The sequence below is a fragment of the Phalacrocorax carbo genome, chromosome 8 (assembly GCF_963921805.1).
Source record: "Phalacrocorax carbo chromosome 8, bPhaCar2.1, whole genome shotgun sequence".
In the NCBI taxonomy this organism is placed as follows: domain Eukaryota; kingdom Metazoa; phylum Chordata; class Aves; order Suliformes; family Phalacrocoracidae; genus Phalacrocorax; species Phalacrocorax carbo.
In genome coordinates, this window is record NC_087520.1 from 22,085,248 (window position 1) to 22,110,318 (window position 25,071).

A 25,071-nucleotide genomic window follows, 5' to 3' on the forward strand; every position below is an offset into this window, starting at 1 on the left:
GTGGGATGGGCGCACTGGAGGGGCTGAGGAGGTGGGGAGGGGTCCCTGGGTGGGTACCATCCAGCAGCGGTCCTGGGGGCCTGCGTCAGGCACAGCTCCAGCCAGGGGCTCATCTGGCAGCGCCGCGACAGCAGGAATATTGGCAGCAGCTGGCTGCCTGCTGGGAAGGGAGGGCTGTAATGATGGTCCGTCTCAGCAAAGGTAGCAGAGCATGAAAGAAATTTCACACTTTATTAGACAATTCAGGTGCTGGCTGCGCAAGCCTGGAGAGAGCATTGCTGCTCATGCCTCTGCTCCTGTCTTGCAGCCCCAGGGCCACTCTCCATGGAGCTCAGCCCTCCCTCAGGCCGCACAGCACCACACTGTCAGGGCTGGCGGCATGGCTAGCAAGGACCAGCACAGGCTGCCGGGGGCCAGGGTGCCGGGACTGCAGGCTGCTTCACATGGGGTCCCACACATGTGCAGGTGCCTGGGGACAGCATAGCTAAAGGCTGGCTCTGCTCGGAGCCAGCTCAACTTGGCAGTGGTGGTGAACTCAAGCACCATGCCTGCAAACACAGCTCCACTCAGGCTAGCTGTGCCCTTCAGCCTGGGGCAGCCACCCTGCTCCTCTCCTTCCCTGCCCACTGCAGCCCTGCTGTACCCCTTCTCCCCTCCTGGCACCCCATGATGAGGGGACAGGTCTGGGTGTGGAAGCCCGGGCTTGGGGCTTCCCTGGCAGCAGCTTTCCTCTTGCACGTCCCCTCTGCCTGGGTGCCCCAGCAGAGCCAGTGGACACATCGACACCTGGGCATGCAGCCATCCTCCCTGTGATCTGGGTGTCTCCATCTGGAGATGTGCTTTGCGGCTCTCCACCCTGCCCACGGCCACTGCCGTGTCCCCAGTGACAGGCATGCCCCACAAGTCAAGGGAGAGCAGAGTCTGAGCTGGCAAGGCCCGCTCTCTGGCATGTGGCCAGGCTGGTGCCCTGCACCCCAGGGACACGGCTGTGTGCTGTCACACCTCGTCGGTGGACGCTATCCAAATGCCTGCATGTCCAGGATATGAATCAGCCTGGACAGCAGTGCAGCAGCCACTCCTGGACAACCCGAGTTGCCCAGCAGGCTGCTCCAGCAGCCAGGCTGTGCTGGTACCAAACCCCTTGCAGGTCAGCAGGCAGGTTGCAGGCAGCAGTGCCTGCATCACTCCGCTGCCACCTTGCAGATCAGCCCCGGGCATGGCAAGACCCCGGCCAGTCACATGTTTCCCTCCCCCTTTGTGCAGCCCTGCTCCCGTGGTGCCAGACCACAGCACAGTGGCGCCCAGGCAGGGCAATGCCTAACCTTGACCTGACCTGGTGAGGAGCCGTCTCTGCCCGGCTGCCCCCCCATGCCTCTGGCCACAAGCATGTTCCACCGGGCCAGCCAAAGCATTCCTCCGAGGAGAGCCTGTCCTCACTGGGCTATTTAAAGGCACACTGGTGCCCTTTATTCCCCCTCGTGTTTAGGCTGGAAGAGCCCTGTACCCTCCAGCGACTTCAAGAGGGCACTTCCAGGCTTGGGGCAGCAGCAGGTGCAATGAGTTTGGGTGAAATTATAGGAGAATTGAGGGATGTTGGTGCCCTGTGTCCTGCAGACAAGTACTAGGGCATATCCTGGGGATAGACCCCGTGGGGTAGGTCCCACAGCTATCGAAGCTGGGAGCGAGAGTGGTGGATACTGCAGAGCTCAGCTCACTCCTTCAAGTTCAGAAACGGAAGGAGACACACAAACTAATTCCGTTCTTCCTAGCAGGGATGTCCACAGTGTGCTCCAGCTGCTGCTGGACCTCAGGGTAGGCAGGACACCAGTGCCACTGCTGCTGGGCAGGATGCTGGTACTGGCTGGCTCAGCACCATACGAAGGAGCCTCATGGTGTCTCAGCTGCACCCAGCTTGGAGCACAGCCGTGTTATCTGGCAGGGCACAAGCCTCACACAAGCACCATGTCCCCAGTGTGCTGCCACCTCCTGCAGAGCGCTGGTGTGTGGCTCATGCACATCTCCTGGTAGGATGTGCATGGGCTCTTTTCACCTTGCCCTTCATGCCTGTCAGCCCTGGCAAGCACTGGTAGATGGACATTTGATGGGTAGAGTGGCGGCCCAGGAAAGGCAGTGGGGATCTAGGACACCTCGCAATAGCCTGCACCCCCTGTGCCAGCTGTGGGGAGGGCGAAGAGCTCCTTCTGTCCAGCACTGACACACAGGCAGCACTGGCGGTGGCTGGAAAGAGGGAAAGGGGAGCTGTTGTTTCTGAGCACATGAAATCCAGAGTCCTGAAGAGTGGGATGGAGAAAGCCCAACTGATTTTATGAGCTGCCTATCAAGTCCTACCCACCCCAGGTCACCTTCCAGCAGGCAGATCAGGGCATAGGCAGCAGAAGTTTCTCAGTGCTCTTTGTCTCGGTCTCACCTTTCACCTTCTGAAGGGTCCCAGGCACCTATGGGCTATGGAGCAGGACCTTCCTGAGCTGCTGATTCCTGCTATCACCTGCGCTGGCGTGAGGCTGATTGCATCTGCACCCCACTGAGCTGGCAGGAAGGTGGCTGGGGAGGGAAATCCAACCTGATGTGATTTGATTAGGAACAGAAAAATCCGGAGGAGCCATCAGCAGTGAGCTGGAGGTGTGAGCCCTGCTGCTGCAGGGCTGGCACTGGGCATGCGAGCCTCAGAAACACAGCCTCTGCCCAGCAGCCCTCATCCTCCCAGGCTGCCTGCTTTCCCATCCCAAGCTGATCATCAACCTTTCCCCAGGCTGGGAGCATCCCCAGGCAATGTCCCCAGCTCCTTCGCTGCTGTCTTCTCCCAGGCTTTGTGAAGGTGAACGTGTGCTTGGGCTTTCAGTAGCACCTGGGCAGAGGTAGAAAGTCCCCAACATCCCCACAGATAAAGCCCCAGGACCCTGCAGGTACAAAGGAGGGTGAGCCCCACATGCAGCTCTACCCCAGACCAAGCACCTGGACCCACATGTGGGATGCAGAGCAAAAGCAAAGCAGCGTCTGGGGCCTGTCCCCACCTGCCTGGCACCCACCCCATCCCTCGCCACACAGTGTAAGCTTGGGTGAAGACATACCACATCTGCCCCCCTGCCCAGCCCACAGCCTCGGCTGCATGGCAGCACTGTGGGAACCCACACCCAGCCACCGTGCTGCCAAAGTACATCCCATGGGGAGCCTGTGGGCAGCCAAGCATGCTGCCTCCCTGCCAAGCAGGGCACAGGAGCTGACATGCCAGCGCTTGCCAGCTGGGCCATTGCATCTTTGATGTGGGAAGCGGCAAGTGCCCAGGGCAGCCGGGATGACGCCAGGCTGCTGCACGGGCGGATGCCTCCAAGCTCCACCACCCGTGGTGGGCGAGGGGTGGGCAGTGTGGCACCACAGGCTGAGCTTTCCCATGGAGGGAGCAGGGACCCAGTCCCTTAGGGCTGCAGGTGGGAGCTCCCAAATTCCCCTCTGACACCATGTCAGCACTGCCGTGGGCACGGCTCCCTGCCCTGAGCCCCATCAGCATCATGTAACAGCACAGCATCAGAGCAAGCCATGGGGAAATTGAGGCATAGAGTTATGATGTCTCAGGCAGTGGTGGGAGGGAGTGCTGTCTCCGTACCCAGACTGTGCCTTTGGTCAGGGACTGACCAACACAAGTTGGTTGTCCCAAAAACCTCTTCCACAGGGCCTGTGCTTCTAGAAAGCATGCGTGTGTCAAACCACTGGAGATTTGTGTGGGTTGGCAAGGGGCACATGGTCTCCTGAGAGCCCCAGGGGCTGTGTTCTCCATCCCCAGCCCTGAACAGCACAGGCTGGGAGGGAAGCAGTGCACAGCTCGCTTCCAGCTGCTGCCCCGGCACAGCTGTGCTCACACCGGCACCACCAGCCCTGCCACCTTGGGCTGTTCCCATGCTGGCCAAGGACACGTACACTCCACTGCAGCAGCAAAACCCCTCCACAGACCTGCCAGCGCCCCAAAACCAATGCTGCCAGTGCCTCTGCTGAGGCGTGCTGGTAGAAGGGTGTGGCAGCTCCGCCATCTTGCGGCCGCGCTGCTGCTGCTCCAGGCTGCCATGGGCACTGTGCAGCCCCACGGCACGGCCCCATGCGTGGGGGTGAGCCCATCAGCACGGGTGGGTCAAAGAGACAGTATAATATGTTATAATGTCAGCATATCAGTCACACGAAATAGCATTGGTGGTGTACACAGCGTTTCTCATCACCAGAGCTCAAAGTGCCTCTCAAAAGGGTCAGTAGCATCAGCCCCACGGTGCTGCAGGGCGAAACCGAGGCCAGGAGCAGTGCTTGGTGGCCAGGAGGGCTGGGGAGGACCGCGGCCACAGCACTCAGCCCAGCACCTTCCCATTGGTGACGGCATGGCCAGGCACAGGCTGGCGTTGCCATGCCTGTTAGCAGGGCATGGAGGCTGTGCCCTGGGGGACCACAATGGCACGTCAGGGTGGGCACCCAGGAAGGCATAACACCCTGGTGAGGAACAAGGAGCCATGTCTCCAGGGCTGTTCTGCTTCGGTCTCTGCACTGAAACCAGCAATTTCCCCAAGAGCTCCAGAGGCTCTGTACCAGGCTGAAGACCCCCTCTGCAGCACTGCACCCTTTGCAGCTTGGTCCTTCCTGTCTCATCACCCCTAGGGACACTTTTATCACTGACATGGATTTCAGCAAATCCCTGGAAAACTGCAGCTTCCTGCCCTCACTCCCTCATACTCCTTTCCTTTGTACAAACACAGACAAGGCTCCCTCGGGCCTACCCATCCAAACGTGCCTCCGGACTGCCATCCCTTGCACCCACATCCCTGGGCCATATTCTGCCAGCTGCTTCCCACCACCTCCCTGGTCCAGGACCACCACGGTCACCCCCCTCCAGCATCTCCCGTGATGAGTCCTTGGGTGCCAAGCAGACAGCTCTCATCCAACCAAGCCTGTACCCTTGGATGCCGAGCTGGCCGTGCTCACACAGGTAAGCTCCAGCCCGTGGGCTCCTGCACAGGGATGGTCACCAGGTAGCTGGAGGGCACATAGCCCCTCTGGCCGCTCACATCCACCAGACTCCATTCCTTGCTCCCCTTCTTGTCATGTGGCTCCAGCACCACCACAGGCTGCCCTGCCTGGAGGCTCACCTCCTGCGGGCTCCTGGCTGTGAAGGAGAAGCCAGCAACCACCTAGAAAAGGCAGCAGAAAGAGGGAGGAAGCCCTTTGCTGGACGTGAGAGTCAAAGGGGGAAAGGACATACATGGCAGGGCAGCACCTAGAGGGGACATGGAGGTTGTTTCCAAGAGGGTCCCATTGGATGGAGGAACACTGAGGACCCCACCAAGCACAGTTCTTTTGATCTGTCCACCCAAGGTCCCAGCACAGCAGACACCAGCCTCATGGGGCATGTGGCCAGGGGCTGTGACACTCCCCTGCTAAGCACATGGCTGCACATGTATAACCACATGTGTGCTGGAAAAGCAGGTCCACCTTCCCACCCACACACTGCACACACAAGGACCAGCATGGAGCTGGTGGGGTTGCTAGGAATGGCGCTGGGGGGTGTCTCCCCACTCTCACCTGGAAAGCTGGGGTGAAGGTGGCCACCTGGGGCCTGGGAGCTTCAGGTGATGCATACGAATGTCGCCTTCTCTCTGTGCTGCTCTCCAGGGCTGGCATCTGCATCCCGGGCTGCTGGCTTTGTACCGGGCAATAGGGCTGGAGTTTTCCAGCAGGCACAAACCCTCGGGGACCTGGAGGACACACAAACACACACAGGTCATGGGGCCCTGCTGACTGGTTGAAGGAGAGAAGAATGACAACTTGGCTGATGCCTGGCATGGTATAGCAGCCCTGTTCGAAATAGTCCATTACTAGGGGATAATCAGCAGCAACACCCTACCCACCCCCAAAAGGGGTTTCAATACATTTCTGTGTGCACAGGATTTTCCTTTCCCAGCCATGATGAGGCACGAGTACTCCCTCATGGCTAAGCCTGAACTTTACAGCTAATGGCATGGGTGCAGCTGGCAAGGCAGAGGTGGGTTTGGGCTGAGCAAACCCTGGAGGGGAGGATCCTGGAGACAATGGCCCACTGTTTCATCCAGGATGAAGAAGTGGTTCGGTTTTGGATTCTGACCCTGGTACCAAGGCAGGGGGAGGCTCCCCGTAGTGCTTACAGTACCTCCAGCATCCACCAGCCATCTGCTCCTGTTCCCCTTAGTGTCCACACTTTGCAGCAGAGCTACAATCTGTCCCCTTTGCAAGGTCAGGTCCAAGTCTTTGCTGCCTCTGATGTTGCTTGTCACTTGGTAAAGTTTGTCTGGGCCATGCTTGCTTACAAGGGAAAGGACCTTCCGCTCCTCAGTGGGGTTCAGAGGCTGGTAGGGAGCAAAAGACACAGGAGCACTTGATGAGACAGACAGGAGGCTGAGGCCTTCCATGTACATGTGTTGTCCTTTCTGCAGAATCACATCCCCATGAGAGGTTAGAGGAGAAACTCCTTCACACTATCTGCTCTACCTCATGGTTTGGAGATGAGTGTCCAGAAACAGAAGAGCTGAGACTGTTTCATCCCTGTTTTTTTCCAGCCAGCTGCTGTCAGGGCCTGGGGGAAATACCACGGCTGTGGCAACTCCCTGTGCCACTTTCTGATCCAATCTCACCCCAAGAGGACGTTCTGCCTTGGGAAGCCACAGTCCTACCTCTTCATCCAGCTGGCCTGAGACACCCCCTTCCCAGCTCCTACCTTTGTCACCAGGCTTGGTGTGACCATCTCAAATGCCTGGCAGAAGGTACGGAGCTGAGCACCAGACTGCTGCAAGGTGTCTTCCACCATCTTCCAGAAACTGGGCAGAGGCATGCGGCCACGAGGCATCTGTGGAGACAGACCCTGAGATCAGAGAGGGCCCTGGGGCGGGAAAGAGCTGTGGGTAGGGTCAAAAGAGAAGGAGCAGGAAGAAAAGAGGTGAGAAAGGAAGAGAACTTGTCACTAAATATGTACCTTGCATCTAGGATGTGGTTCCCTTTGGCAAGGTGAGCTGCTGCTCTCTGGCCTTGAGCCACCTGCCCTGGGCAGGGCAGCCACACGTGGAGGACTTGGGCTGTACCCAGCCCACAGCAGGAGTCCCTGGGTCCTGATGTCCTGTCCCAAGCCCATGGTCCATACCACCTGACTAAAAAGGCAGACAGGTGGATATAGCTCCAGGGCAGATGTCTTCAGTGTAAGTATCCCAAACTAATCAAGGGAAATCCACCTTCATGACTAGGTACATATGAGCAGTGCCTGAGAAAATACCTCTCCATGGCTGCATCTTATTCTAATCTTGGTCATGGGTCAGGCCATGGTCATGCTCTAACCCAAGGCTCTGGACTGGCCAGACTCACCACGTTTGCAAATGTCAGGCTCAGAGAGTGCTGTGTGGTGAGGAGTTCTGGGAGATATCTCCCAGGGGATGGAGGTTTGAGGGATGCTTTTTCCTCAGGCCAGGAGCTGTCCTTCTCCTCCTTGCCTTCCCAGCACAGTGCTTTCGGGAGCTCAGAGTTAACACTGATCTCTGAGGCAGCACAACAATAAAATACCAGTGGTGCCCTCAAAGAGAGAGCAGGACAGTTCCTGGCAGTGAAGAAGAGAGAGTTTGTCTTTCCCCAGCTGAAAGAAAATAGAGATCACTTACAAATGCTAGATAGGAAGCAGTGTGTCTGCAAGGGCAGGCTTGGTCTACAGCAAACCTTCAGTGCCCTGACAACCAAGTGGTGTTCCAAGCCTGAAGAAGGCAGGTCTGGCTCAGCACATGTGCCAGTTTGGGAACACAAACCAAGGGGTCACTCTCACCTGCTCTAGCTCCTTTTCTGCCTGGTGCAGGACCTGGGCAGCCAAGTCCTGTTGCAGGGTGCTGAGGGAACACAGTATCTGCCCCAGGAGCTGCAGAGCCACCTGATTGAATCGCGGGAGCTCAGCCACAAGCAGGGCGTTGATGGCAAGGTAGGTGTTCATGGCTGCCTCCTCGTCGTATGTCACGCTGCCCATCTCGCTCTTCCGCTCCTGGATCTCCTCATAGTCCAGCAGCTTGTCCAGTCGCTTCTTGACCAGCTGTTGTGGCCCCACCAGCATGTCTGAGAGACTGTAGAGGGGCTGGCAGACCAGCCTGTCCAGCCGTCGCTTCTGTGGGGCAACAGAACCCAAATCTCCACGTGAGCCCCCCAGATGGGCCCAGCTGTCTGCATGGGGCACTGTTACACAGGAGAAAAGGCTTGTTGAAGAACCTGTTGAAGGGCTTGTGTAGAGTGGGGAGCACCTGAGGCATCCTTCCCCAAAGGCACAGAGGATGCCAACCAAAGCAAACCCTTGGTAGAAAGCAGTCACGCATGTCACGATTCAGAACTTGTTCTCCATGCAAATGATTGGGTAGGACCCTCACGTACCAGGTCCCATGGGCCAAGGGGGATGATGCAGTGACTGCCCCATGCAGGCCATAGTCTCCTGGTTTGACGGAGGCCCTCAGCCCAGGGTCTGTGTGGTTATCCCACATAGCTACCCTCCCTCCCTGTGCCGGCACTCCCTGGGGATGCTGGCAACCAGGTGTGGGGTTCAGGATGTCCCAACACACTCTTCACTGCTTGGAAAACCTCCCTTACCACATTCACAGTGGCAGCTACCACCCAAGAGAGAGTTCTGGGGAACCAAGCAGGGGTGGTAGAAGGAGGCAGATGGGGGGCTCTTGGGCTCCCAAATGCAAGTACGGATGCCCACGAGGTGTGGGTAGGTTGGACTGAGGTTTGGTGACAAACACCTTGTGTGAGTCAAATAAACGGTACCCCTGGTTTCCCACCATCCTGTGCTTCTCTTCAGCCCTGCCTGCATGGCTGGCCATGAACATGGCAGGGCTCTGAAGGCACAAATAGTCTTTAATGGCCCAGACCAGCCTCACCTGGGGCCTACACCCACACCCCTGTCCACAGCCCATTTAAGGGCCTTCAGCTGCTACTTAAGCATTGTTGTGAGTGAGCTGGTTTCTGCCTCTGTCTCCTGGGTGGGCTTTGGACCTCTGCTGTAGGTAGCTCAGCTTGTAGATGGACCCCTTCAGATGGACACTGCAGCTTGTCTCCAGCCCTGGATGGACTTTGGAGATGTGTTGTAGCCATGTCCCTGTCTCCTCCTGTGTCCTGGATGGACCCTGGAGCTGGTTCTTCACTTCATGTGTCTGGGACTGCTGACGGACCCTGTTACCTGCCCCTTCACGTTCAGGCCCCAGGAGACTGTGCCTGTTGGTAAGGTCACTGTCTGGTCTGGTTCCCCTCAGCTCTCGGCTGCCCTGCCCTGGCGCTAACCCCTGCTGTACCCTGGCAGAAGGTGGAACACCAATGCTTGGCTGTGGCCCTGGAGGAGATCTACAGGGAAGGAGCACTCACAAACTCTGGGTAAACAGTGCAATGGAGGTATTCCGCAAAGTGGCAGTACTGCTGGGCAGGTCCCTCGTCGATCTGCAGCTCACACTTGTGCGGGGTGGGCAATAGGAATGCCTGAAAGGGAGAAAGTCATCAGACCTGACCTGGAGAAGCTACCCAACACTGGCTCACCCATCTGTAACTTGTCCCTGTGCTTCCAAAGACATGCCAATGCCCCAGCCTGGGTCTTCTATGCTAGCAGACTGGTGGGACTGATGCTCTGGGCTACTCCTATCTGCAAGCCAGGGAACTTACTTGGGTGTTGACAAACCGCTCCCCTTGAGCAGGGGTCATGCACTCGCTTGCAAAAGCACTCCTACCCAGCAAAGTGGCCAAGGCTGCCCTGTGCTCCCAGGCAGCCTGCCCCAGCTTAATGTTTGATGCTTGGGTTTGGTGCTCCAGTAGAGTTTCTTGTATTTGTGTACAAAATCTTCCCCCTGCCTCTGCATGGAGATTGAGGCTGGTAGGAAAGGAAAGCAGCTAACGGTGGTTTGCATGGAAATGCTCCTCTGCTTTGAGAGGCTTTGCTGTAATGTTAAATCTGTAGCCAGCAGCCTCCTCCCTGGCTGGAGCCAGATTTTGACCCACAACCTCTAGACCCAGGAGGGAGCACTGAGCTTCCAGAGCCCCAGCCTGCTGCTGGTGCCAAAGGAAGCCTGACCTCCTGCTCCTCTGAGCACTGTTCCTGCAGTCAGTCCTGGAGCAGCAGGGCAGTTTCTGTTTGAGTCTCATCAACCATGGCTGCCATCAGGGCACTCAGAGAGGCCCATCTCTGTCCTAAATCCTTTTGCCTGTGATCATCTTTAGGAGACACTTCCTTTGTAGTCCTCCTTGCCATGAGAGGGACTGGAGATGGAAATATAGAAGGGGAAATGCATTGACCCTTTGAGCAGAAGGTGGCAACTGAGACCGGTGTGCTTTTCCCCAACCCTACAGGGGCTCTTACACAAGCAGAGGTGGCTGTGATGATCTTGGACACACCAAGATTCGCCTCTCCTTGTGGTGGGGGCATTGGTACAGACAGACACACAAGAGGGAACTGCTAGCCATCACAAAGGGAGGCCAGGCTGTCTCTGCCCTGTAAGAACATGTCTTCATCGGCTCCTCAGGGTGTCTTTGAGAATCTTTCAGAGAGAGAGACAGGGCATGCATGCAGCCTCACCTTCCCCCACCAGCAGCTCCTCTGAAGTAGCATCCAAGCCCCAGCATGAATCCGAACCACAGCTTATTATCGAGGCTGCCCAGCCTATTTGCTTGATGTCCTGTCTGAAGCCAAGAAGCTGGCTTAAAGAGGTGCAGCTCACTGAGGGGCAGTTCCAGGCAGGTCCCTAGGAGCACTTGATGTCCAAAGGAGTGATCACACCCTGTCCCCCTAGCTGATGCCACATCTCACTATCATACAGATTGCCATCCTGTTTTCTATTCTAACCCTATTTTACCCACTCTTTGGGCTATGGGGAGTCTTTCTGTCCCCTTCTTTCAAATCCTGTATGGGGAGCCCTTGTCAATGTTTTTATGACAGGGACTTTCCAGCCTTTGAATTGCTGCTTTCTGAACCCTCTGCCCTTTCATGACACTTTCTTGATAATACCGTGTCTGGAGATTTCAAGTTTTGCTATTGCTCATACTTCCATTTCCCTCAGATGCCCCAAGGGATTTCATGAGAAAACCACAGCAGCTACTCAGCTGGGTCATCTCAGCAGGGAAGTTTGTTCCCTTGATTTGGGAGCACTTCTGCCTTACACCAGTTATGCAAGAATCGCCAGGCTGAACAACACTTAGCCTTCTCAGCTATTTAATGCCTTGAAATAATGATCAGTTTAAGTACTGATTATTCTCAAAAGAGACACAGCTCAGACTGTGTCAATGAAGCCTTGACTTTGCTTTAAGCTCTGCTGGACCCGAGTGATCCTTGGATGTTGTGCAAGCCCCTGACACAACATATTTAGCTGAGAGATGCTAGTCCCTGAACATCCCCAAATGACAGTGGTTTCCATAGGGCTTGAAAGTGTTCTGCAACCCCAAGAAACAGGTCCTGAGGCCTGGGTGGGGCCAAGCCCCTGCAAGTTATCAGGGCTTTACCTCTAAATGGCCCAGGTAGGATGCCATGTTCTCCTTCAGCACAGCCACGCTGGACACCACACACTGGAACTTCTCCTCCAGCTCGTCATATTCCCTGTCCTCTGTCTGCAAAGCAAGAGGCAGCTTATCCCCATCATGGGCAGGCCAGGTGATGCCCCTCACTGGGTGGTAATGTAAAAAGCAGCCAGGCACCTGCCTGAAGCTCACAATGCTGGGGATGGGCAGGGGAGACCTTGAGAGGCTCCAGTAATCTGAAAAAGGCCAAGATCTAGGGTGCTTGGGATGCATGCAGAAACATGGCTTTCACTGTGGTTGTGGGGCTGGAGAACACCGGGGTGTCTTTTCTTTTGCTGGGGTGCCTGAGGGTCTGTGAGTCCTTTGGGAGCCAAAGCACTCCTCTGCAGTGCTCTGAGGCAGGGAGCGAGGTGTGTAGCTGCATCCCTCCTACCCTGCTCGTCCCTGGGACTGGGGATCAGGAGCTACCCTTATGCTGCTTGAAAATGGGACTGTGGCTTGCGACAGCACAGGCCATTGGGTGCCAGCATGGGCCACACCACCTCGGCCCTGCTCTCTCCACCCTGCTGGCGAGGTGTCTTGGGAGGCAGCGGAAAGCCCCAGAAACAACCCAAGGAGAGGCAGTGGGTCCACAGGGAGTGGGGTGCAGACTGCCCACCTTGGCCACAATGCCAGCCTCATGCATGAAGAGCCGGCTCAGCCGCGTGGTCTTCTTGGCAATGGAGTGCGTGTTGAGGCGTGCGAAGCGGTCCCGCAGGGTCAGGTGCTCGGCCTTGTTGTATTTGTTTGCTGCCTCAGATGGGGGCACACAAGGTGGGAGGAAAAAAGATCAGAAGAGGAAACTTCAGGGCAGCATCCTCAGCAGCCTGAGCAGGCAATGTGGGTCAGCAGCACTGACGCCCCAGAGCTGACAAGTCCTGATCAACAGGATAAGCACAACCCACATCAAAGAAGGGCAGCCCGGGGGAAAGTACTATGAAAACCAAAAAGAAGAGCAAGCTCCAGTTTGTGGTGAGCCTGATTTCTCCTATCCCAAGGGCAGGACTGTTCCTCCCCATTCACCAGCTCCAGGAATGCAGACAGACTGGTTTTGTGCGCAGCCCCCACCATGCTACCCTCCTCCTGCAGCGTTCAGGTCTTGCCCAGAGTGGCATCTGCAGGACCAGAGCAGTGCCAGGAGCTCCCTGCATGAGTCTGCAGCTCTACCAGGCAGGACGGGTGGAGGGCAGGAGAGCTTTCAACTGGTTTAAGTGTAAATTACTGCAACACCAAGGGGAGATGACTGGGGTTGGGACAGGGCTTCCCAGACACCATGCTCCCTACCTGCACCGTGCCCCCTGCCTGCTCACCTACTTCTCTGCGCCGTTTGTACTCATTGATGTTGGTGTTGACCTGGGCCATGGCGCAGACAGCTGCCTGCAGGGCTGGGTAGGCGCTGGTGCTGGCAGGGGTGTTCTCCAGGATCTTCCCCAGCAGAAGCGGGTATTTGGTGATCCTCTGTACTGGCATCACCAGGAAGAAGCTGAGGTCCGATGCACCTGTGTGAGGCCTGATGGAGAAGGGGAATCGCTTGAGGTTGGCATGCAGGGCTGCCTGCCTGCCCTGCTGTTCCTCCCACCTTCTCTGCAAGCGTTTTTGGGGGAAAGCAGCACCACTCCAGCTGCAAGGAAGATTTGCTGCCTTGGACCCGCAGGCAAGCTGTGCCCAGCAGCTGGGGAGGTTTTACGGCTGTGAACCCCTGCTCCCTGCAAGCTGCAGGGCCACTCCTCCGGGTGCGCTGGCAGGGAGATGCCGTCCCCGCTAGCCCCAAAGGCAGTGCCAGCCCCGGACAGGCACCCTGCCTCCCTGAACAGTGCTGTGTTTGTCTAGCTAGGAGGCACGGGATTGGCGCTTGCTCCAGGGGCAGCGGGGAGGGAGGGTGTGGGCAAATTGCAGGCAGGCTGCAGGCAGGACTCCCCTTCTATCCGCATGCAAGGCATTATTCATTTGGGGGTCACATCACCTGTGCCCTGAAGCAGAAAGCAGCAAATTCCAGTAGCTCCTCTGCTGCCACTCCTGCTTCTCTTGGTTCCGACAGTGCTTGTGACCCCCCCAATAGTTCAGGAGGGGTACAGCAGGCCCCCTGCAGCCAGCCCATCTCTCTGATCAAGCTGGGGAACATGAGTCCTCTGTGGACACAGCCTCTTGGGCTATGAAGCAGGCAGGAGCTGTGGGTGCCACGCCATCCCTTGTTTTGGGGTCCACCATAAAAGACTACCAACCTGTAGTGCCCCTTTCGCCCCAAGGATGCAGGTCAGGCTGCCAGAGGCTATACCAGGCAATGCCACAAAGGTGATGGCCATGATATTACACTCAGCCTGGTGGCATGTACCCATGCAGGCAGCTTGTCCAGAGAAGGGTAAGGCCAGTAGGTAAAACAGGGAGAGGGAGGTGGTGGCCTCAAGCAGCAGGTACCTACACTGTTGCATTCAGGGTCTTCAAGATCTCCTCCTGCAGCCTGGGGTCCTTGCGGTAACTCTCCAGCAGCAGCAGAGCATGCTCGTAGCTGGCACAGTAGATCTTGTAGACGTTCTCCATCTCCTCCTTGAATTCCTGGAACAGGGCACCTGGGGAAGGAGAGCGAGGCTGGGAAGGATAGTATTTTTCTATGGCCTCAGAGAAAGGTGGAGGTTTCTCCCCAGCCTGCTGGAAGGATGAAGCCAACAGAGCAGTGTCAGCCAAACGTGCCACAGCAGCACTCTGCCCCCTGGGCAGTGCCGCTAAGCTGGGCCTTATGCTGCCCCCATTACCGTGCGTGGTTGTCTGCGGATGGCAGTGTCCAGGCAGCAACGCTTCCCAAAGGTGCAGGAGGTGTCAGGGTGGGGTGGGCGGGCTGGGAGCTGCACAGCGCCAGGCAGCAGCACTGCCAGCACCAGCAAAGGCATGGGTGGACACGGGTCAGCTCTCAGCATTGCACCACTTACTGATGCATAGCAGCTGCTCATGCTCCTGGGTAGCCGTGGCCTCAAGACCCTTCAGGAACCGTCTGGAGACGTGGAGGATTTCGTTGGTGTTAGAGAAGAGTCCTTCCAGGTCAAGATCAGGCAGCTGAAGTGAACAAAGGTGCCCCAGGGTAAGCCAAATACATCAGACAGAAGTGGACCCTGTGTTCTGGAGGCACTCAACACCCGCCTGAGCACTTGTGTCCTTCTAGCTGCCCCATGCGACACCCGAGGAGCTGGAGCAATGCTCTTTTTCAGGAGGCATTGGGTATGTGCTCCCGAGCAGGACAATGAGGCCTTTTCATGTTACATATTGCAAAGTTAAAGCCATAGGACCCAAAGTCTATCCAACCCAAGACCTTGGCTGATCAGGGGGGCCCAGGAAGACGGAAGCTCTGCATGTGGTTACCTCCCTGCAGTGATTTCTGCATCTTGCAGCTCTTGACAGATTCACCCTAAGGTCCCCAGCCCCTGGTAGAGGGGACGCACCCCCTCTCACCTGCTTCTTCTGAAGGTGTGCCTGAATGTCTAACACGCAGAGCTGGATGTTGTGGACGTAGCTGGCCTCAGTGGTGATGAGCTCCTCCACAGCCAGCTGCTGGCTCAGCTCCATCCTGTTGCAGGGTATCACCTCATAGATGGCCTCTTCAGTCTCTGCTGCATCCTTGGCATGGGGGTCTGCCCCGCAGGCATTCGCCATCTTGGTGTGACGCTCTGCAGGGGGTGACAGAGGATTAGGGACAGGCTGTGGCAAGGGCATCCCTGGGACTGGTGTTCTGGTGCCCAACCCAGCTCCGTGCCTGTGCTCCCTCCCCTGTGCTGGGGACACCCCACAGCACAACCCTGGGGATGCTCAAGCCATCTGCACTGACAAGCAAGGCATGGATGACACTCCAAAACTGTAAAACTGCAAGCCTGCTGCAAGCCAGGGGGTGGGCTGGCAGCAGAGGGCAGGCACCCACGTGTGGCAGGCAGGGGCTTGCCACACACATGTGTGCAAACCCTGGCAACCACGTGCAGGCAAGGAGAGCCCCAGCTGCAGGCAAGGAGAGCCCCAGCTGCAGGCAGGGGCCGGGCAGCAGCGACCCAGCACTGTGACTGCACAGGGGTTGGTCCCCAAGGGCAGAGCAGAGTTTGCCGCCTCCGTGCTGCCAGGGCTAGCTGTTCCCTCCCTGTTTTGGTTGTCAGCGCCTGGCAGGTTGCCTCGTGTTCAAGAGTCCTATTCAAAGTACAAAGAGTGTTTTGCAGTCCTTGAACAAAGGATGTTTCTGTGGCAGGGAGAGCTGGTTTAAAAAGTGACGGGGATGGGAAGAGAAGTGGTGAAGCTGCAGGCACCTCCATCAGAGGCACTCGCATCCCTTGGTGTGCAATGCCTGTGTCCTGCCCAGTACAGCCTGCTCCCCTCTAGTTTCTGCCTGTGGAGACTGTGAAAAAATGCAGCTGATTCATGCTGTTTCCTTCTCAGGGAACATCCGCTGCTCTAATTGATGCCGAGGAGGATGGAACAGCTCCCAAAGCATCACAGATAGTGCTCAGTCCCAGGCAGGAGACCTTGAGAGAGAGACACAGTGCATCCCATGTTAGCCTAGCACACAGCTCATCCAGATCCGGGCCCCAGCCAGGGGGAGGGATGCTGCCAGGCAGCCTGTCCTCAGAGGCTGCAGAGGAGGTGGCTTGGCAGGATAAAAGCAAGACGGCACAGGGAGGGTGGCTCGGCATCTGCCCTCCGCTGCCTGCCCAGCCAGTGCCAATGCCTGCACCTGACTGCCAGCCAGACCACGCCAGGCCAGGCGCCCCATTTGGAGGCTGCAGCCCCCCGTGCCTGCAGTGGGTGCAGAGAGAGGGGCTGGCAGGACAGCCCAAGCCTCCACTGGGGAAAGGTCCAGCTGATAAGTGGGTGATGCTGTTGCGAGCACTGGACAGGATGAATATCCCCTCCTGGCACATGGCCACAGCTGCGCTGGAGGAGAGCTGGGCTTGGCACAGCAGGCAAAGGCCAGTGAGAAGGTATGGGACCTTCGCCTGCCTTACAGGGGCATGTCACCCTGCCAGCGTCATCCCTGCTGCCGTGCATTTGGCTGCCACCCGTGCATTTGGCTGCCACCCCTGTCTGTGGCATGGCATTGGCTGCTATAGGACACAGGGTGTGGGAGACACTTTCCTGAGCCCCTTTGGGTGCTTCCAAGGTGTCTAGGCAGAATGATGCCCATCAAGGAATGGGACAAGGTTGGACAAGCCCAGCGTACTCTGCCTGGGTGTGACAGCAAAACCCTTGCTCAGAGGAAGTGCTGAAGTGGGAGCAGATGGAAAGCCGTGATCTGAGACACCCCTTGAGCTCTAGAGAGGTGCCCTGCAGCTTGAGGGCATGCAGGTGCTGGAGTGTCACTGGTCCCTGTGCCAGCATCCCCCAGAGCACACAGCTACTTTCGGGGGGGGGTGTCCCCAAGCTGGGGAAACGTCTTTCCCTCCCTTCACCGTACCCCACCGCACCCCACCCCCCACCCCCCGCCCTGAAACATCAGAGGAACACGGGAATAGTGCAAAACCAAAAAGACGCGTTTCTGGGTAGCATTGGACCAGGGGGAGGGAGGAGGAGCGGGTTTCATTTCTCCTCCCAGGCAGCTGCCTGCCTTCAACATGTCACTTCGCCTCGGTGCCTCCGAGCATCCCCGTCCCTAACGCAGGGACCAGGCAGCGTGTCCCCGCCCAGCCAGCGCTCAGGACCCCGCCGCGGGGATGGGTGGGCCGGCTGCCACCCCGCAGCCCGCACCCCGAGAGACGGGCTCCGCGCAGGGCCGTGCCACCCGCTGCTCCCCACGCCGCTGTCACCTCCGCCCCCCAAAAAGCAGCTGCCCCAGCTCTTACCTGCGGGGGAGGCAGGGGCTGGAGCCAGGGAGCCGGGCCCGGCTGCGGCCGCTCTCCTGCTGCCTGCGGTGAGTCAATGATCAACCCGCGGCGCCGCAGCCGGGCCGGCGCGGCCGCTGTGGGCAGCGCGGGCCGCCCACGGCGCGGGGCGAGGGCAGGCGGGCGCCCGGCGCCGGCGCCCGCGGGGGGGGCTGGGGAAGGCGAGCCGGGGGAGTGGCTGCAGCGGCGGGGGTGGCGGGGGGGGACACACGCGACACGCTCTCATCTGCAAAAGCAGCTGGTCCCCAAGCGCCGTGCCTGAATCTGTGTCACCGCCTCCCCCCTTTTTCCCCTTGTCCGTTCTCAAAGCAGCACAGGCGCCCTGTGCCGGGCGGCAGCTCCCGCAGGAGAGCAGGGACCTTGCTGCCCCTCCAGTGTCCCGCCACCCCAGCACTAGTTGGGGGAGCCCGGTTGGTGCCCTGCTGCTCCTACAGCCCATCCATGAAGGCACAGGCTTCCCGTTGCCGTGTTATCCTGCAGGCAGGCATGACCCACACGCCCCTCTGATCCTGGCTGATCAGCCACAGGAAAGGGTTTGGAGTAAACAGAAGCAAAAATATATAACTGAGGAAGTGGTTGCACAGATTGGGCCAGTTGGAGCTAGCGGCTATTTGGTGTGAAGTTTCTTTCACTTGTGAGGTGTTTGCATGCTCATAAACAAGCTATTGAGAAGCTGAGAGCTCAGCCTGGCCTCAGGGAGGGGACGGTGGCACCTGGGTTTTTTCCAGGCTGACCCACAGTGTCCAAAAAGCATCACAGTAAAAAGGACTCTGAGTCTTTCAGTGTCTCACACAGGTCACAGGCAGCATTTGTGCCTAGAGCCAAACCTCCCACAGGCCAGGATGAGCCCCACAGGCTGCACCTCTGCAGGCAGGGTGGGATGCAGGCAGTGAAGGCATCAGGGCAGGCTGGCTTTCCTGGCACCAACACTGGGTGGGAGCCAGTGGGGCAGATACATGTGGGCCCCCATTCTGCCCTGCCCAGCCCACATCAGCTCCTGCACCTCATCTGGGGGGGGCTGGCTCACACCCCCAGAAACAGACCCAGGGGGAAGGGCTGTGCTGGGGGCCCTGAGCCAAGAGCATGAAATGGCCCACCCTCGTCCCCGCACTGGAGGAATGCAGCAGCACACAGGAGCAGTTGTGGAGGGATAAGCTGGGCAGCAACGCGGCAGGAAGAGCCAGGGGCGGGAAGAGGCAGAAGCATTAACGCCTAGGCAGGTTTTGGGGGAGAAGCCAATGCACAGCCCTGTTCCCTGGCTGGCTGAGTGGCTAGGGTAAAGCCGCCCCATGAGAATGATTCCCAGGCTGGCCCACACCATATGGGCTTAGGGAGAGACTTGTGGCCACAGGAGAGACCCACACATGGCTGGGCAGCAAGGGCTTTACCTGGCTGTGGCCTTGGGGACACAGACGTTGTCCTTCCTTGCAGGTGGCAGCAAGGTTTCAGTCCTCACCCAGGTGCTTTCTGAAGCAGCAAAACGCCTGTCCAGGCAGCCTCTGGGCTGGCATTGCAGCAGTGTCAGGAGTTCCCCAGCTCCATCCTTGGGCAGGCCCTCTTACTGCTGCATCCAACAAAGCCATTGCCCCTTGAGGCACATCACCGCCACTTTGCTCCCATCAGCGTCTTATGGCTGATCACGCCAGGGCAGGAACCATGCTCCTGTGGCTGCCAAGGGAGTCCCGGCAGGGCAGTGCTCCCTCCTTGGAAAGCATCCTCACCCCACTAGGGCTGGCACAGTGGGATGGCATCCCTGGCCACTCGCTCCGCCCTGGCTGGCTTATGCATGGGTGTTGCCTTGGGCATATTTCTCATTCCAGTCCGGTTTTTCAGATGCTGGGTAACCTGGCTCTTGCAAGTTCCTTGCAGGATGGCCTCACTGTGGAGCCCTGCAGGGAGCAGCTGATGCCTCCTTCCCCTGGTGCAAGTTTCCTTCCTGCTGTGCCACTGGCCCCATACTCCTCCCATCCAGACCCAGAGCTGGGGCTGCTGCAACTCCACTCAGCTCGCCCAGGTGGCTCAGGGACTGGGAGCAGTGTCACAGCGCTGTCACAACCCCAGGGCTCCCCAGGGAGGCATGAGAGCAGGCTGGCCACCCTGGCCTGGCTCTTCTTAAAAGGGAGAAGCAAATAGGCACCGGCTGGTTGAGCACAAATTGTGTCCCAGGGTAGGGTGTTGTGCTCAGGTTAAGCCAAGCTAAAGGGTGCCAGCAGGGTGGGCCATCCCCTGGTGCTCTTGGCATCAGCACCCTTGTGGGCAGCCAGCACTCCCACCCTGCCAACAAGAAACCTAGCAAGCAGTGGCAGGGCGTGGGACTGTGCGTGGGGCCATTCGTGGGACCCTGATGCGGAGGGCAGCAGGGAGCCAGGACTGCCAGGTTTGTGTAACCTCATTGCAAAACTGTGTTTGCAGGATGCTTCTCACAGAGCAAGGGTGAGCCACCTTTATGGCACTGCCTGGCCCTCTTCATACCTGCTGCCAGAGCAGGAGTGCTCTGCCGGCTCTTTCTGGAGCATTTAAGAAAAAAACCAACCCCAAGATGCTGGTGGGACAAGGTCTCCCTGTGAAGCTCCTTGTGTCATGACCACAAGCCCAGTCCAGAGGCTGGAGAAACACCCACTTGATGGAGCTGGGCTCTGGCTCAAAATAGGCATCGGGGTAAAAGCATCAGCAAGAGGGAGGCAGGCTTGCAGGGCAGGAGGCTGCAGGCTGTCTGAGCCAGGCTCAGGCAGGAACATACAGCTGCCCAGCATGTATGCAGCCATCCTGGGAGAAGGTACCATCGCAGCCAAGAAGGCAGTTATTGCCCCCCTACATCTCACCCCAAACTTCTGCTGGCTCCTGGAAAGCCTTTTGCTGTCGACAGGGATTTTCCCAGCTACCCAGAATGTTAAAGCTCAGACTATTACGACGAAGGCCATCAGGGGGCTCTCTGGGCACACACCAGATAAGCTTTGAGTTAGATATGGCTTGCTCAGAAAATAAACACAACTTCAGCCATGCAAAGCACAACAGTTCAGGCTGTGCCTAATAACAGCAGGCGGGGGTTCCTCTCTGAGCAGCAGGTTTGCACAGGAAAGTTGCATTTCCTCTACTTAATCTTTTCCATTATTACTGTTCTTGGGATTTCTTTTCTGTCTTGAAAGGTCTTTGTGACCACATGCTGCTATCAGCCATTCATGGTGGAAATGAAAACATGTGGAAAAAATAGCAGCACAAGAGCGTGCTTGCAGGTGTGTCCTAATCGCAAAACTTTCTCCCACACTGCAAGTCTAGGAAGCAGACTTTGCCTCCAACACCATTGCTTGTGTGTGCTGTGCAAAGCAGGGGAATTTGAGCAAAGGTGCTAGGGAAAGGAGGAAAAAAAGCACATGAAATGAAAGGTGTTCATTCTGCTGAGCTGGCCATAAGCATGAGCAACTCCTGAAAAACCACATAGATATCATTCCTTTCTCTTCCTTTTTCCCTTCCCAGCTAATGCAACCTGTGCTTAAATTCGCCATGGGGGGGAAGGAGGGCTGTGCGTACCTGCTCGGGATAATCCCACGCATGAACTTGGCCAGGGCTGTGCCGAGGGCCTGCTACTAAGCAGGTAGAAATTGTGGTAGCTCCAGCAGTCTGGAAGGAGTTGCAGGCTCCAGCCTGACAGCTGGGGGAGCACTGCCTGCACCACGAGGCAGAGCACAGCCTAAAAATAAGCAGATAGAATTTGATCCAAGCAGAATAAATTAAGAGTCAGCTCTTTATTTCTAAGAGGGTTATTTATGGGCCTCAGACCTCCTTCATGGAAGAGGCTTCAGCCTCTCTCAGCCTCTCTGGGGCTACAGCAGCTCAACTCTCCTGTATCTGCATTTTAGTGCTTGAAGCTTCATGTCCATCAGCCTTTGTGGTCCTTCCTTCTTCCTACTGAGTCCCTGCTGCCTTGCATTGCTTTTCCTACCCCAAGATCTCCATTTCTCTCCCAGGGCCAAAGACTCTGGCCCTTTTACCCATCTGTCCTATGTCATCAGCTGAGCCAGCCGATGGTGAGGACAGCTCGAGGAGAAAGTCAGATGCTAATTTGAGGGCATTGAATGCCAAGGTATCTGCCTTTCTGCCCAAACAGCGGTGCCTGCTCTCTTAGGACCACTGCAGAGGTCTGCTGGGGGCCTTCTGCCATCTCTTGCTCAACGAACCAAGCAATACTGATATTTATCCTTTTCTTCCTCCCATTAATGCAGGGATGCCAGCGGCTGCTTTTCCTGCTGATATCTCTGCTGATGAAGGATAACAGTTTGCTGGAGAGCACAATTACTCAGTTAGCAAACAGGTTATTTTGTAAGGGCTGTGGTCTGCAAGGTCTCCCATCCCTGTCCATCAAGGACACACACACCAGGCCCTTCCTGGGGGCTGGTAGCTCCAAACCTGTGAGCAGGACAGGCACTTAGTCCCTGCTTCTGCCCTGGCCTAGCCTGGAAAGCCATGGCCAAGCAGCACGTGGAGGTGTCCACAGTCCATGGGCACATGGGCAGGGGTGCCAGGGAGGGATGGAGGTGTCTGCAGCACCCTGCAGCTCTGGGAGGAAAGAGAAATATCTCCAGGCCAGTCCAGCCTCAGCTGGGGTCACCAGCACCCCATCATGGGGCAGTGCCAGCAACAACACCCCTTGCCCAAAGCACCCCACAGGGTGGACGTACCATCCCACTGAGCATATTCTGCCTGGAGCAAGGAGGTATTGAGACATGAGAAAGGTACAAAGAATTTAGAAAATTCTGGTGGTTTATGCTGTTTAGTCATTTCCAATGATCAAACCGGCATCTTCTCCCTGCCTGACTTTGTATGGTTTCTGCTCCTGCTGAGGCATTGCCACCACCCACCTGCAGAGCTGGAGCTACATGTGCCCACCACCTCCTCCCAGTGGCATACCATATTTTTGCCCTGGGCCGCCCACATGCCCAGGCACCCAGGCACCCTGCTGCTGGTGCCCCACCCTGGGGTGCGGTTGCTCTCCTGCACAGGGTGAGGGAGTGAGAAGATAAGCAGAGAGGCATCCCCTCAAGATTCACCTTCTCCTTTGGGTCAGGTACCTCTGGAGTCCCACCAGCACCCGCTCCTCCAGGCAAATTCCTGCAAGGGTCGTTGTTCTGGAGTCACTGCAGTAGCTGCCGCCTGCACAGGAGATGTTGCAGGAGCTGACTTCTCTCACTCGAGAGAGAAATGAAGGGTGGCAGGAAAGCAAGAGCAGCCCTTTGAAGCTGCCAAGCCGGTCTGTGTGCAAGCTCTGCATCCCTTGCTCCACTGACGCAATGGGGAGTGCCTCTGCCTTGACTGGGCTCATGCCTCCGCCACAGAGAACCGTAACAGCTGCCCCTTTGAGAGGGATCATCGTGTGCTTGTTTCACTACTGAAGGCAGACACCCAGCCCAGGAACCTCAGCTGATGCGCTGCATCTCACAGCATAGCAAGGACGTCTGAAGCAAAGACCTTACAGTAGGCCACCAGCTTCGTGCACTGCCAGGGAGGAGGGCAGGGGTGGGCAGCCCCCAAGTTTTGTGCAATGGGCTAGGGAAGCCCACGGCCAAGAGCCTTTTCAGGGGAGCAGCCTATTGCCTGGGCTACCCCTTCATTTCGTGAGCAGATAAACAACCAAGCAGGGAGAACCAGGCGTCTCCACTGGAGGCTGCGGAGAGCTGGGGGTGGGCAGCTGCCTGGCATTAATGGAGGTCTGACTGCAGATCCCTGATGGGACAGCACTGGTGAGGCTGAGAGGACAAAGAGATGTAGCTGAAAAACCCAGAAGGGGTGAAAAGAGGCTGAGGTTGATGGAGAGGTCCAGGAGTCCCTGGAGCCCCAGCAGCTGCAAGGCTCCAGGACCAGCTTATGGCATTGCCCATACATCCTCCGCTACCCACCTCCTCACATCTTAGCAAGGAGGATATTCTACTAGGGAGAAGTTTGCTGTCGAGCAAAACCAGCAGCTAATATCATGGGGTACAAAACAATGGCCAGGAGTCCCATGTGGTGGTGGCACTGTGGTCTGGTTAGAATGGGCACCCGTTTGCCCAGGCCCCAGGGCCCCATACCGCTCAGCTCCCCCCATACCTGTCAGGTTATCCTGGCTCCGGCAATGTGGGGCTTCCTGCCAAAGCAGTAGCACCTGGCTGGGTGTGCTCTGCCCCTCAATCACTTCGGCTGAAAGCAGAGCTCCCCTGTGCGTCAGCAGCCACTACTTCATCTCCTTCCCTCCAGCCACAAGATGATGGCAGCGTCAGAAGGATGTCTCCATTATTAATGTGTGTAGATGAGATGCCATCTCCAGCTCTTCCACCCACCTTGACTCACCCGCCTACACCCTGGCTGCAGGTCTCCTCCCAGGCCATGCTGGCGGAGAGCAACTGGCTTTGCCACCCTGCAGTTAGAGACCTCTCTGCCAAGCTTTGGGTCCTGCTCTTGGCCAAGGGGGTTCACAAGACCATCCAGCAAGGATGCGGGGAAGGAGACCTGGTTCACATGGTCTGCTGGGGTGTCCAGTGAGATGTCTGTCCTGGCCTCCCACCACAGGCCCTTGGGGACAAGGTGCTGTACAGGAGGGAGAGAGAAAAACCCACTGGGCAGATCAGTCATTACAGGAAGGAAAGGAAGGACTGAATAAAGGGTCTGTTTTCACAGCAAAGGGATGTTACCTGTGAGAACCACTGAGTGTGTCCGGAAATGGTCTGAAAAAGGGCAGGAATAGCAAAGCAATCATGTTTGCCACCAGCATTGAGATTTTCAGAGCAGAGCAGACAAGTGCAGGCTGCAAGGAGCTGCCGGGTCCCTCTCACTGAACAGTGGGACGGTAAGGAGGACAAGGAAACTCCGTGCAGGCAAAGGCAGAGCAAATGCACAGAAGCCAGTCCTAACGCTGGTAACCCGGTGATGGGCTCTGACCAGCGTGACTCCTCCCAGGAAGGACATCTTAGGGTTAGTGCTAAATGATGTTTGCAAAATGTCTGGAGCAGAGAAAGCGGAAAACTGAATGTTGGAAGTGAGCAGGAAAGAAACAGGATGAGAAAAGAAACCCTGCCGCTGCGTAAGCTGGCGATGTGCCCATGGTCAGGAGGCTGCATGCAGGTCTGGCTCTCCCTGTTGCCTCCATCTCAAGAGGGATATGGAAAAGGCTCAGAGAAGAGAAGCAGGAATGACCAGCCTCTGTGTGAGGAATGGCTCCACAGCCTGGTAAAAAGATGACAGAGAGGGGTGTAATACAGATCTGCACTGTCTTGGGAGGCACGCAAGTCTATGGAGGGGTGATTACTCACCATCTCTTCCAGTATAGGAGTACAAGCTCCAAATGAATCTGCCTGGAGGGAAGTTTAAAACAAGGAAAAGGAAGTTGTTCTCAGTGCAACGTATAGTTAAACTGTGGAGCTCCTCACCACAGGATGTGACAGATGCAAAGCATTTAAACAGGAACTGGATGAATTCATGGAAGAAAAATCCTTTGGGTTATTACATACAAAGAACCATCATCTCTTCCTTAAGGCTGGAGGACTGGTGGGAACTGGGGGACTATTCCTGGGAAGTCTTGCTGTGCCCTTACTCTGTTCCCCTGTAAACATCTGCTGTGGGCCACAGCTTGAGCCAGGATGTTGGCCTAGATGAGCTGTCACATGGCTCTTATGTTTTG

The 25,071-nt window shown here is 57.1% G+C and overlaps 1 protein-coding gene across 6 annotated transcripts; it reads right to left on the reverse strand.

Annotated features, from left to right (window-relative positions):
- Nucleotides 1–202: 202 nt before the first annotated feature.
- On the reverse strand, nt 203–24,736 carry ARHGEF37 (Rho guanine nucleotide exchange factor 37). 6 transcript variants are annotated; one of them, XM_064459011.1, is made up of 15 exons: nt 24,086–24,736; nt 22,469–23,981; nt 20,952–21,111; nt 15,019–15,233; nt 14,502–14,625; nt 13,997–14,144; nt 12,888–13,087; nt 12,197–12,327; nt 11,524–11,628; nt 9,406–9,516; nt 7,829–8,158; nt 6,743–6,871; nt 6,179–6,374; nt 5,575–5,747; nt 203–5,183 (listed from the first exon to the last, which is right to left on the reverse strand). In XM_064459011.1, the coding sequence occupies exons 4-15, from the start codon at nt 15,217–15,219 to the stop codon at nt 4,974–4,976; spliced, it is 2,058 nt and encodes a 685-aa protein (XP_064315081.1). In that variant the 5' UTR covers nt 15,220–15,233; nt 20,952–21,111; nt 22,469–23,981; nt 24,086–24,736; the 3' UTR covers nt 203–4,973. The 6 variants fall into 6 exon arrangements, with proteins under 6 accessions (XP_064315081.1, XP_064315083.1, XP_064315080.1 ...); XM_064459013.1 differs by having other exon boundaries at nt 22,469–22,571; nt 23,505–24,736; XM_064459010.1 differs by having other exon boundaries at nt 22,469–24,736.
- Nucleotides 24,737–25,071: the final 335 nt, after the last annotated feature.

Coding starts and splice junctions, on each gene's coding strand:
- ARHGEF37 (XM_064459011.1), bottom strand. CDS start 15,219: ATGGCGAATGCCTGCGGGGCAGACCCCCATGCCAAGGATGCAGCAGAG. Junction 14,626..15,018: donor CACACCTTCAGAAGAAGCAG/GTGAGAGGGGGT, acceptor TGTTCACTTCAG/CTGCCTGATCTTGACCTGGA. Junction 9,517..11,523: donor CCTACCTGGGCCATTTAGAG/GTAAAGCCCTGA, acceptor TCTCCCTTTCAG/GCATTCCTATTGCCCACCCC.